This window comes from Lepus europaeus, chromosome 3, assembly GCF_033115175.1.
Source record: "Lepus europaeus isolate LE1 chromosome 3, mLepTim1.pri, whole genome shotgun sequence".
Taxonomy (NCBI): domain Eukaryota; kingdom Metazoa; phylum Chordata; class Mammalia; order Lagomorpha; family Leporidae; genus Lepus; species Lepus europaeus.
Genome location: NC_084829.1, coordinates 132,777,961 through 132,792,233, shown reverse-complemented (window position 1 = coordinate 132,792,233; position 14,273 = coordinate 132,777,961). Strand labels below are relative to the sequence as shown.

Below are 14,273 nucleotides of genomic sequence, written 5' to 3'. Positions count from 1 at the left end.
CCACCCAGACCAAGTGGGATTTATCCCTGGTATGCAAGGATGGTTCAACATCCGCAAAACAATCAACGTAATACACCACATTAACAGGCTGCAGAAGAAAAACCATATGATTCTCTCAATAGACGCAGAAAAAGCATTTGATAAAATACAACACCCTTTCATGATGAAAACTCTAAGCAAACTGGGTATGGAAGGAACATTCCTCAATACAATCAAAGCAATATATGAAAAACCCACGGCCAACATCCTATTGAATGGGGAAAAGTTGGAAGCATTTCCACTGAGATCTGGTACCAGACAGGGATGCCCACTCTCACCACTGCTATTCAATATAGTTCTGGAAGTTTTAGCTAGAGCTATTAGGCAAGAAAAAGAAATTAAAGGGATACAAATCGGGAAGGAAGAAGTCAAACTATCCCTCTTTGCAGATGATATGATTCTTTATTTAGGGGACCCAAAGAACTCTACTAAGAGACTATTGGAACTCATCGAAGAGTTTGGCAAAGTAGCAGGATATAAAATCAATCCACAAAAATCGACAGCCTTTGTATACACAGGCAATGCCACGGCTGAGGAAGAACTTCTAAAATCAATCCCATTCACGATAGCCACAAAAACAATCAAATACCTTGGAATAAACTTAACCAAGGACGTTAAAGAACTCTATGATGAAAACTACAAAACCTTAAAGAAAGAAATAGAAGAGGATACCAAAAAATGGAGAAATCTTCCATGCTCATGGATTGGAAGAATCAATATCATCAAAATGTCTATTCTCCCAAAAGCAATTTATACATTCAATGCAATACCAATCAAGATACCGAAGACATTCTTCTCAGATCTGGAAAAAATGATACTGAAATTCATATGGAGACACAAAAGACCTCGAATAGCCAAAGCTATCTTGTACAACAAAAACAAAGCCGGAGGCATCACAATCCCAGATTTCAGGGCATACTACAGGGCAGTTATTATCAAAACAGCATGGTACTGGTACAGAAACAGATGGATAGACCAATGGAACAGAATAGAAACACCAAAAATCAATCCAAACATCTACAGCCAACTTATATTTGATCAAAGATCCAAAACTAATCCCTGGAATAAGGACAGTCTATTCAATAAATGGTGCTGGGAAAACTGGATTTCCATGTGCAGAAGCTTGAAGCAAGACCCATACCTTTCACCTTACACAAAAATTCACTCAACGTGGATTAAAGACTTAAATCTACGGCCTGAAACCATCAAATTATTAGAGAGCATTGGAGAAACCCTGCAAGATATAGGTACAGGCAAAGACTTTTTGGAAAAGACCCCAGGAGCGCAGGCAGTCAAAACCAAAATTAACATTTGGGATTGCATCAAATTGAGAAGTTTCTGTACTTCGAAAGAAACAGTCAGGAAAGTCAAGAGGCAACCAACAGAATGGGAAAAAATATTTGCAAACTATACTACAGATAAAGGGTTGATAACCAGAATCTACAAAGAAATCAAGAAAATCCACAACAGCAGAAGAAACAACCCACTGAAGAGATGGGCCAAGGACCTCAATAGACACTTTTCAAAAGAAGAAATCCAAATGGCCAACAGACACATGAAAAAATGTTCAAGATCACTAGCAATCAGAGAAATGCAAATCAAAACCACAATGAGGTTTCACCTCACCCCGGTGAGAATGGCTCACATCCAGAAATCTACCAACAATAGATGCTGGAGAGGATGTGGGGAAAAAGGGACACTAACCCACTGTTGGTGGGAATGCAAACTGGTTAAGCCACTATGGAAGTCAGTCTGGAGATTCCTCAGAAACCTGAACATAACCCTACCATACAACCCAGCCATCCCACTCCTTGGAATTTACCCAAAGGAAATTAATTTGGCTAATAAAAAAGCCATCTGCACATTAATGTTTATTGCAGCTCAATTCACAATAGCTAAGACCTGGAACCAACCCAAATGCCCATCAACAGTAGACTGGATAAAGAAATTATGGGACATGTACTCCATAGAATACTATACAGCAGTAAGGAACAATGAAACCCAGTCATTTGAAACAAGATGGAGGGATCTGGAAAACATCATGCTGAGTGAATTAAGCCAGTCCCAAAGAGACAAATATCATTTGTTTTCCCTGATCGGCGACAACTAACTGAGCACCAAAGGGGAAACCTGCTGAAATGAAATGGACACTATAAGAAACATTGACCTGATCAGCTTAGGTCCTGACTCTAGATATACAATATAATACTTTATCCTTGTACTTTGCGTTTCTGTGTGGGCACAAACTGATGAGCTCTTTACTAATGATATACTGAAGTGATCTTCTGTATATAAAGAGAATTGGAAATGAAAAAAAAAAATAATAACCTGGTGTTGAAGGGGAAATGGCATAGAAAGTTAATTAATCTGAGAAAAAATCATGTGGGTTCTCTGTCTTTAATGTGCTGTACATTGCTATTTGACGCTATAATTAGTAATCCAATAGTAGTTTTTTCACTTTGTATTGCTATATGGGCAAAATGTTGAAAACTTTACCTAATATATACTAAGCTGATCTTCTGTATACAAAGAGAATTGAAAATGAATCCTTACATGAAAGGAAGGGGAGAGGGAGCGGGAGAGGGGAGGGTTGCGGGCGGGAGGGAAGTTACGGGAGGGGGGGAGCCATTGTAACCCATAAGCTGTACCTTGGAAATTTATATTCATTAAATAAAAGTTAAAAAAAAAATCAAAACCACAATGAGGTTTCACCTCACCCCAGTGAGAATGGCTAACATTCAGAAATCTACCAACAACAGATGCTGGAGAGGATGTGGGGAAAAAGGGACACTAACCCACTGTTGGTGGGAATGCAAACTGGTTAAGCCACTATGGAAGTCTGTCTGGAGATTCCTCAGAAACATGAATATAACCCTACCATACATCCCAGCCATCCCACTCCTTGGAATTTACCCAAAGGAAATTAAATTGGCAGACAAAAAAGCAGTCTGCACCTTAATGTTTATTGCAGCTCAATTCACAATAGCTAAGACTTGGAATCAACCTAAATGCCCATCAACAGTAGATTTTATAAAGAAATATGGGATATGCACTCTATAGAATACTATGAAGCAGTAAAAAACAATGAAATCCGGTCATTTGCAACAAAATGGAGGAATCTGGAAAGCATTATGCTGAGTGAAATAAGCCAGTCCCAAATGGGCCAAATATCATATGTTCTCCCTGATCGGTGACAACTAGCCAAGCACCAAAATGAAATCTATTTTCAATTTACTTGACATACATATGATTAACTCTATGTTAGATAAAGTGTTCAAATTAATAGTATGAAGGAAAAAAAGACAAAAATCAAAGAAAAAATTGTTCCTCAACAGCTGGACTAGATGTGTTAATTCAAGCTCTATTTGCCTACTTCACTTACTCCATGTCAGGGACTGTTTATAGAATTTTATAAATTTTAGTTCTTTAATTTTTACAACAAACTTGTGATAAATTGTGTGATATTCAATTAATGGCAAAGATAACTGGACACAGAGGGAATAGGTAATCTCTGATAAACAGATTAGACAACTAGAAACATTCTATAAAATTCTACATTTCCAAACACAATTGTGATACATAGTGTACTTAATTAAATTTTATATAATCTATCCCAGAACAAAATATCTGCTGAGAGTTTCCTTCTTCAGGCTTCTTTCAAGTTTTAAGACATTTTTATGTGGTATTCACAAGATTCTTAGTCAATTCAACATGGAGTCATGGGATTCCCTAGCTGATTATATGAGATTTATGCCTTTTAAGCTAAGGAGTCATGGCACAGGTTAGTGCAGAATGCTTCCTCAGTGTGATTAAGTTCTGGCGATGGAAATATGTTTCCACAAACATGGAGTTGACAAAATGCCACTTGTACAGAAGTTATCAGACTATGGGGAGCTTTGGAAAGCACTAGGCTTAGTCAGAGCTCTGTGGTGAAGAACCAAGTGCATGCCAACCTCCCTCATTCTTCTGACTCTGTCCCAACTACTTGGACATCACCTCTGATTAATGTAATCTGTTGCCACCTTTAGAATTCTGTCATTTGCACAACAGCTTTGATTTATATTGTGGAAGGATTTCTCCAGCCCATAAAGAGACACCCAGCTCCTAGGAGACCAAGAAACAGAGAAAGCAGAGTATGATTCAACAAGCCGTTTTCCCCAGTAGTGTCCCTATGAAGTAGAGACATATGGATAAAATTGCATGGATCAATGGGGAAACAAAAGGGAGATGACCTGATGGCACAGGAAATGATAAAACAGGATTTTATTCTGCCTCCAGATGAACTATTTCATCAAATGCAATTTCTTTAACTCTCACAAAACATAGAAGTTAAAAAGAACATAATGACAAATACCATGTGAGGGTCACAATGCTCCCCCTTACAAATCAAAGGGCTCATGATAAATGATTCTCAACTATTTCTCATGTTGAGAGAAATGGACAGAAACTGTACTAAAGCAACAGGATATGTAGAACTCCCTATCAATGAAATTAAGTAAAAAATATATATGTGTATATATGTATATACTTTTACTTAATAATATATATATATATTCTTTTACTTAATTTAATGGTTCTTAATTAAGATTATCTTCAGGAGTAGCTTAGAACTCAGGAATGAAAGAAAGGGAATATCTGAATCTAGTTCTTTTCATTTCATCTCTAATTAGTTGTCATGGTAAATGATCCTGTATTGAGAAGGAAACCTAAACAACTGAGACTTGTGATTAGCGTAAACTAGGTCTCCTGGTACCCCTTCACTGCTCATTTGTATCATGCCACATGGATGAAAGTTTTTTATTGGGAGTATAAAATCATTAACTGATTGCACACCTGTCATCTTTGCAGATAGGCGAGGACTCTACATTCCTCACATCCACTGGCCGCAACAAAGGCTTTCTCCTATGAAGCAATTCTGATTCTTATCTGTGTAAGTAGCTTAGAAACCCAGAACTCAATTTACTATAACTCGTTTAATAATTCACAGCCTAGCATTATAATAAATAAAATTATTTTTCAGTCAGATAATTATCTCAAGGTATATAATCACTGGATGCTAACTTTAGAAAATGCTTAGCACATAAAACGATAAAAGGGCAGCTTTTTATCCTTTTAATTATGTGTGTGCTGCTGCAAAGTGTGGATGTATAGTTAAAAACCATAGTCTACTTATTTTATTGTCAATTTATTTAATTCTTGAAGGAAGGAGTAGAGGTTACTCCTTCCATAAGAAACGATTCATTAGCAAGAATTAATTGATTACTTCATTCAGACTCAATAATTTTAAATCACATTTAACATTTGACAAATGCCTTATTAACATGAAACAGGCACCATTTTCATATTTTGTCTGCAGCTACAACATTGTCAGTCTTTTTTTTTTTCTTTTTTGAGGAAACATTTGGCTTACATTCTCTTTTTCCTTCCTTAATGAGAGTGTCTAGATTGTGAAGTGCCTAACCAGACAAACCACAGATAACATTCTATACTTTATTTGGTTTTTCAGGGCACATTTAATTCAGTAGCCAGGGAAATTGTACCAGGTTCTAAGTTGCCCTTCAGTTTCCTTTTCTTTCTCTCATTTTCTCACTGTTTAGCAAAAACATTTCTGTTCCCTGGAGATCGTGGCCACTTCTCAGAGAGAGGAAGAGCAACAGCCTTAAATGAGAGCTGTCCTCATCCAAGGTGCTGAGGAGCACCCTGCTGCATTTTGCTACCAGGTAAATGGGTCTTGCCCCAGGACAGTCCATCCCCTGGGTATCCAATTGGCTATCTACCTGGCCTGTGCAATAGGCATGCTGATTATAGTTCTAGGGAATTTGTTTGTGATATTTTCTGTGTCCTACTTTAAAGCCCTTCACACTCCCACCAACTTCTTGCTGCTTTCCCTGGCACTGGCTGACATGTTGCTAGGCCTACTTGTATTGCCGCTCAGCACCATCCGCTCCGTGGAGAGCTGCTGGTTCTTCGGGGACTTCCTCTGCCATCTGCACACTTACCTGGACACCGTCTTCTGCCTCACCTCCATCTTCCATCTCTGTTTCATCTCCATTGACCGCCACTGTGCCATCTGTGACCCTCTGCTCTATCCCTCCAAGTTCACCATCAGAGCAACACTCAGGTACATCCTAGCAGGGTGGGGGGTGCCAGCAGCTTACACTGCCCTCTTCCTCTACACAGATGTAATAGAGATGGGATTCAGTCAGTGGCTCAAAGAGATGCCATGTGTGGGCAGTTGCCAGCTGCTATTCAATAAGTTTTGGGGCTGGTTGAACTTCCCTGTATTCTTCTTCCCCTGTCTGATCATGATCAGCTTGTATGTGAAGATCTTTGTGGTTGCCACCAGGCAGGCTCAGCAGCTCAGAACCTTAAGCAAGAGCCTTTCTGGGGTTGCCAAGAATGAGAGAAAGGCTGCCAAGACCCTGGGCATTGCTGTGGGCATATACCTCTTGTGCTGGCTCCCCTTTACTGTGGATACGATGGTCGACAGCCTCCTTAACTTTATTACACCACCACTGGTCTTTGACATATTTATCTGGTTTGCTTACTTCAATTCAGCCTGCAACCCCATCATCTATGTCTTTTCTTACCGATGGTTCAGGAAGGCACTGAAACTCATCCTGAGTCGGGAAATCTTCTCACCACGGACATCCACTATTGATCTATACCAAGAATGACTCTTCCTTCTACTTAATGTAGGCAAGGGATGGATGTTCCTGTGGACACAGGTTTGTGGTGTCATAAGATTGTGGAAAGACTCAGGGCAGTGCTTTTAAGCAGAGGAGAAAGACAAGTTCTTAAGTTGGAAAGAGATAAAGCACTCCCCTTATTCAATGCTTGTATAGTAGATATAGGAACAGTGTGAAGTCATCTTTTAAATGTTAATTGGGTATCAAAACACTTTACAAACATTTGGCTCCTTGTTCATTGCTTATTTTACAACTAATCATATCTGGATTTCTAATTTCTTGTCCTGACTCTGCCACACAAGGTGACAGACACTTTGCACATTTTTTTTTGACAAGTAGAGTTATAGACAATGAGAGAGAGAGACAGAGAGAAAGGTTTTCCTTCCATTGGTTCATTCCCCCAAATGGCCGCTATGGCTGGCGCTGCACCTATCCGAAGCCAGGAGCAAGGTGCTTCTTCCTGGTCTTCCATGCGGGTGCAGGGGCCCAAACACTTGGGCCATTCTCCACTCCCCGGAGGGCCACAGCAGAGAGCTGGACTGGAAGAGGGGCAGCCAGGACCAGAACCCAGCACCCCTATGAGAAGCTGGCGCTGCAGGCAGAGGACTAACTAAGTGAGCCATGGTGCCGGCCCAACTTTTCACCATTTTAATACCTCCTCTCAGAGTTTTTTTTTTTTTTTTTAACATACTTTTTTTTTTTATTTGACAGAGTTATAGACAGAGAGAAAGGTCTTCCTTCAGTTGGTTCACTCCCTAAATAGTCGCTATGGCGGGTGTTGCACCGATCCGAAGCCAGGAGCCAGGTGCTTCTTCCTGGTCTCCCATGTGGGTGCAGGGGCCCAAGCACTTGGGCCATCTTCCACTGCCCTCCCGGATCACAGCGGAGAGCTAGACTGGAAGAGGACCAACTGGGACTAGAATCCGGTGCCCATATGGGATGCTGGAGCCACAGGCGGAGGATTAACCAAGTGAGCCATGGTGCCGGCCCCTCCTCTCAAAGTTTTAGTACACAAACAAAACCTACTATAGTTCCAGGTATAACAGCATGTGATTTTCTTTGGAAAAACAAGTACCTGTGCTACATACTTGCTCAGAATTGAAACAAGTGTTTCTTGTTTCAGCTATGACTAGTAAAGTTGCTAAAACCTTTTATGTACATCCTGCTTCTGTCTTCTCCATGAATATTTTCCTAAAGATCTCTAATCACCCTACTTTCTTGTATGATTTTTTAAATATTTAAAGATTAACTTAAAAGGTAGAGAGAGAGAGTGAGTGCGGGAGTGTGCGAGGGAGAATCAGAGATCTTCCCTCCACTGGTTCACTTTCCAAATGGTCACACAGCCAGGGCTGGTATAGGCCCAAGCCAGGAGCCTGAATCTCCATCTCAGTCTCCCACATAGATTGCAGGGTCCCAAATAATTCCCCCTTCTATTACTCTACCAGTCAAATTAGTAAGGAACTGATCAAAAGCAAAGCAGAATGGACTTTAACAGGCACTCTGATACAGGATGGCAGCATTGCAAGCAGTGACTTAACCCACTGAACCACAATGCAGCCCCCAACTTACAGAATTTTTAAGAATTACTAATTACTTATTTGGAAAATTTTTTTCATATATTAGTTTGAAATCTCTGGAATTCAGATACATACATAGATGCAGATACAGATATATCAATATCAATAAGTAAAAGCCAATGAATGAGTGTGTATGTTCTAAAAATAGTTCATATGTCAACATTCATTATAAGCCATTAAACAAATAAGCCATTAAACAAATTACTTAAAACAATTATTCTCATGTCAGTAAGAATGTTTAAAAAGTGTAAGTTTATTCCACTGCTTATAGTAGTAAATATAAATACAGACAGATGGAGAGATAACCTCTACTTACCTCAAACTGTCTTATTTTTTAAAGTATTTTGTAAAATTTTTCTATGTGTTTTTAATCATTTTTCTTTGAAAGAAATTGCTCTTTCTTTTTCAATATGTATTAAGAATTATTATTATTTGCAGATAAATTATAAATTAGAATGTATGTTAGCATATGTAATTTTGAGACATTAGGAAGCTAGAAACACTCTTAGACATAATAACCACAATTTACAATGCATATTTAGGCATTACTTTAACATTCACATTTAAATAAAATCTTTTACTTTCTAATTCACTGGGCATGGCAGTCCCCATCTTGGAAGTAAGCATCCCCCATTGCCTCTCAAAGTGGCAATTTGTATTAATTACTTTCACAGAAGCAGAAAGTGGCTGTACATCTTGTACCTCTCTTGTTTTCTGTTGGATGGAGAGGGATGCCTTAGACAGAAGGGGGCTCAATCTGGAAGGAATCAAAGGGGAGGAGCTAACATTTGTTGAGACCTATAATGTTCTGGATCTCTCTTAATGCCGGTAAGCCCTGTGAAATGGATGTTACCAACTTTGTGCTAGAGACTCAGTAATTTACCTTGTATCCTTACCTAAAAGCTCTTAACATATTCATTATGTCTCTGAGATATTAGAGGAAAAATGACTTATTATTATCACTAATAAACCTGTGAATAAAACTAGCATGAAAAACGAGACAGGAACACTGGTACTGTGATACAATGGGTTAAGATACTGCTTGCAATGCTGGCATCTCCCATCACAGCACAGGTTTGAGCCCTGGTGCTCCGCTTCCAGTCCAGCTCCCTGCTAATGCACCTGGGAAGGTGGCAGAACATGGCCCTTGCCACCCACATGGGAGACCATGATGGAGTCACCAGATCCTTTTATTTTCACCCGGCCCAGCCCTGGCTGTAGCAACTTTTTAGGGAGGGAACCAGCAGATGGAAGCTCGCTTGCTCTCTCGCTCGCTCTCTCTCCCTCTCATCCTTGCTCTATCTTTTAAAAACAATCATTGAAAAACAAAACCAAATTAAATAAACATCAAGATTTATAATATATTCCTATGTCTGTTTCTTTCTGAAATCAACAAACTCGATCTGTTGGGAGGTGTAATGAGGCTATAGTAAATCTAAAGTGGTGATAAGCATAAAAGAAATTACAAAATTTCTGCAACAACTACACTGTGATATGAAAACATTGCAGTAGGATCTAATGACTTTCCAAATCAAACTTATGTTTGAATCTCTGCTCCACCGTTTGCTGTCTGTATAATCTGGAACAAATTAGGACCTTTCTTCAATTTGGATTAATTTTTATGGGTGAAATGGTGGCAGAGAAAAGATAACCTCGGTTCTTGTCTCACATGGAAGAATTTTCAAGTGGACAAGACAGAGAGAAAAGCATTTCAAAGTATTTAAGAGCAAGATTTATTAGAGTCAGAGACCTCCAGCCTGAGTGGCCTATAGTGGGGCTCCAAGAGAGGCAAAACCTGAAGGGGCTGGTGGTAGTGGTGGTTTTTAAGCACCATTTTGGAGGAAACAAACTTGACAATCAGATTGACAACATTCGGGAACAGCAGTCAAGACAGAGTTCCAGCAGGTGGCCTCTCAAGGGGGACACAATGCCAGCTTGCAGAAACTGCTTCCATCTGAGGTTTCACGTGCATGACCATCTAGAATTCCACTGTTTCAGTTGGGGAAAACAAATCCAACAAGCAGATTCAACTCACAGGGTCTAAAACAAAGGACAGAGTCATTACTAGAGGACCTAAGAAAGGTACTGTCTAAACCATGAGGAAATTTTCTCATTGAGAGACAAATAGAAACTGACAGGAGGGGCTTGATATAATCAGGTGGGCTTTAAGGCCTGGGCAGACCTACCTGTCTCTTCACATGGAGTGCTGGAAGAGGCAAACAAGGGAGGTGTGAACCTCCTTAGGGATAGCACCTTGTTGACTCCCGTCACCTAGCTGGCCTGGGAGGTGAGCTGGCCTCAATAGAAGGCAGGTGGCATCTCTTGAAGGAAATTTACAATTCTACCTGCAATGTTACTGATCCTACCTGGCCACTTGTGTGTTATGTTATATGTGTGTACATTTTGCATGTCTACATTGGAAAATTTATAAAGCTCTGTTTTATTTGGTTTATAGCTAAGATTGTTAAATCAGCCAAAGATACTTTTTTTTTAGTTCACATGACCTAAGTAAATCTCTGCATCAGATGCTTTAAATTTGTTGGTGGAGAGAAACTAAAAATGTTTAAGTCATTGACATGTTTGTGCTTGGGTTTGATGGCCAAGCAAGTTACACTGTGTTAGATATTTAAGAGATCTTTCCAAATGCATGTACTCTTGAAATTTATAGAAGGCATTGGACCTTTTAATAAATGGTTTTGTAAGTTGTTATTTAAGTTAAAATCGCTTGCTAAGTTTTTATTTGCTATTAAGTTATTGACAGCAAGTGATCTGAGAAACTTTACTTGTTCTCTCATTTCTCTAGTCTCTTCAAGATGAGAATCTAACTCTATTCTGGAGGACTTTCCAGGATGTAGAGTTTGGTCATTAGACCTTATAAAATGGATGGCTAAAAAATAAATGTTTGAGTCTTACAAATAAATGAATGTCAATAAATAAGTATTTTTAAAAGAGGAGTCATTTGAATTGATGTTCAAATGCAGTTACTTCCCAATATGTAGAAAAGTAGAGAAATACATTTTAAACTGAAGTAGTGCATAAAAATAACAACTATTAAAGAAAGAAGTTATCTCTACTGAACTTAAATCTCTGCAAAGAGGTATCATTCAGATAAATTAAAAATGCTCTCATCATTCACACAGTCATCAAAAAGAAACCTGAGGTTTAAAGCACTTGTTAAAAATATGAATATATTTTTATTCGGATGCTCACAAGGATGAATGACACATTAGCCCTCTTATCGTCTTATGTGATAAAGAATCCATGTGACCCACTGTGGCAGGAGACAGAATACAAGCCCTCAGATGTGGTGCCAAGTGTCCACTGAAGATTGCCCTCTTTACCGGAGAGAGAATGCTTCCCTGGTTTCTACCAGCTGCACTGTGGCTTCCAGCCAGGTCTCCATGATTTTCCTAGAATCTGTTATTCCAGCATCTTTGCCCTTGCCACCCTCAAATCCTTCATGACTTTGGTCAACTGCCTTGTCTCATTCACCCAGTTGCCTGTGGAATCCCATTCAAACCCCAAGAGTCATGGAGGTTGAGTTGAGAACTCAGTGGCACATCAAAGCAAACAGCAGGGATACATTAGTACATAGTGCTTGGACACAAGTCTAACTACCTCAGAGAATGTGTGCTTCCTCCTTAATCAGTACACAGTTCCCAGGAGAGCAAAGGAAACCCCTTGCTCATTTTCACATGTATGCAATGATTATGTAGGCCAGGCAAAAGGGCCAGTGTTCACTCCCATGATACCCCGCACAAAGTAGAAAGTCAAAGGATAAAAGTTGGAACCAGGTCTCTGTCTTGGCTCAGTCAAGTTTCTCCTGCTCTTCCTGCCTGTGAATGCTGCCTCTACCTGTTTGGGGCGTTACTTTATTATTCACAGGGAGGATAAAGAAATGGCAAAAAGAAAGGGTGGGACCTGAGAGGGGGAGAAAAACAAAATCAAAATACAAAAATCCAGAGATCAGATTCAATACTACAAAATTCTATAACAGAAAGCAGTTGAAAATACTACACTCTAACACAGACTTCATGATATACAACCTCAGACCTCATCAGGAGCAGTCAGTGTGGAGGGCGTGGCAGAGGTCACAGGTTTACACTTAGAGTTTTTCAATGGATGGCGAAAGGCCTGGATCTGCTGCTTCAGTTGTGAACTCTCTTTGATGGTGACAAAATGGGCAATGACAGGCCCAGAGACCACATAGGTCCTCCCTAGGGCCTGCTTGGTGTACACAAACACACAGGGCACATTCTTGTCTTCACACAGCAGTAAAAGCTGCAAGATGATGTCCAGGGGATTAGCATCTGCAGCCATCACAATGACCTCAGAAGTGTCCCTTTCCAAAACTGCTTGTAGTTACATGACTGCTGAACAAGGACCAGGAGCTTCTTGGTAAAGTGGGCATCAGCAAGGAGATGGGTGTGTGTATTTACATCAGGCTGTTATGGCTGAGGTTCCATGGGCACACCACTTAAGAAACAACACTTTTGTCATTATATAGCACTGTCTGCCTTCCAAGAAACCGCTTGCCTCTTTTCCATGAGTAGAATTTGAAGAACTCACCTCAGCTGTGTTTGGTTGGACACAGTCAACCTTTGCAGAATTGAATGATGTAATATACTGGGACAATGCAGATGATGTGCTTTTGCTCACATTGTTATGTTTATTTCTTGAGAGAGTTGGACATTAGTTGAAGCATTGAACATGGATTTTATTCAGTAACTATTGAATTAGGGACAGCAGCTGATCTCCATTCTGATGTGCACCAAGATGACTGGGGTTTGTGTATTTTTTTTTATTTTTGTTTCAATTGAAAGAGAGAGAGGGAAGAAGAGATTGAGCACAAGAATATCTTCTGCTCCACCTCCCAAATACCTTCCTGGCCAGATCAAACCCAGGAACCAGGAACTCGATCCAGATCTCCTCTACAGGAGTCAGGAATGCAACCACTGAGTCATTACCTGCTGCCTCTCAGGACTGCATTAGCAGAAGCCGACTCAAGATACAGAGGCAGGGCTCAAACCCAGGTGTTCCAATATGGGATGCAGACACCCCAGCCAGAGTCCTAACCTCTAGGTCAAACACCTGCCACCTCACATGTTTTGTGTGTGTGTTGTGGTATCTAAAATTAACCACAATACTCCCTGCCCCTCCTTCCCTGGCTCTTCATGGTAACTTGGATCTGACCATCTGATGGAGGATGACACTACTGTGAGAATTTAATTACTCTTGATTAGGCTTTTGTTAGGTTTTAGTCAATGAATTTTTGCTGACTATCTAGAAATTACAGCTAGTCTTTGAATGACCGGGCCATTACAAGTGTACAAGACTCTGTCCCTGGTGCTGACTCCATGTGCACTGTGGCGAGAAGTCCCAAGATGAGACTGCCTGACTGTGCTTTTCATCACAAATATTCACGTACACCTGGAACCTCTGTTGAAGTGGTTGGGTCTCATTCCTTCCCTTCTCTTGCACTGTTAAAATATGTGCCACATAGCACATATCTAATAAGTGGTCATTGGCTGGAAAAAGGTGAATAATATGAAGGGAAAAGTTTGAGGAAAAGATGGCGGAGAGGTCATTGAGAAGACCTTGATTATTTTCTCTGTGTTTTTTCCCTCAGGTCACTGTCTTATGGTTTGTACAGTAAACCCTGTGGGAGGATTTGGCAATAAGTTTTATTTTTACTTGTTAGATTGCATTTTGCAGATTACTTCAAGGGGCAGGAACCCAATAACAATGTCCTCCTTCCTCCATAGTACACGGCCTTCCCTCCATTAACAACACTGAAGTCCTCTCTTCCTGGATCTTCCTTCTCCCTGATACAGAAGTCTGTGTAATTCGGATGGAATTCAGAAACCATTTGGAATCATTGAAGAAATATCAAATATCGGGCAAATCATAACACCCTTGACTCTAACAAACTTGAGTCATCAAACCAAAGCCTGCAACTACCTCTTTG

At 40.0% G+C, this 14,273-nt stretch overlaps 1 protein-coding gene across 1 annotated transcript; it reads left to right on the top strand.

Annotated features, from left to right (window-relative positions):
- Nucleotides 1-5,702: 5,702 nt before the first annotated feature.
- TAAR5 (trace amine associated receptor 5) lies at nucleotides 5,703-6,716 on the top strand. Its single transcript, XM_062187722.1, has one exon. It carries the CDS (start codon nucleotides 5,703-5,705, stop codon nucleotides 6,714-6,716), a length of 1,014 nt encoding a protein of 337 aa, XP_062043706.1.
- The last annotated feature ends 7,557 nt before the right edge of the window (nucleotides 6,717-14,273 follow it).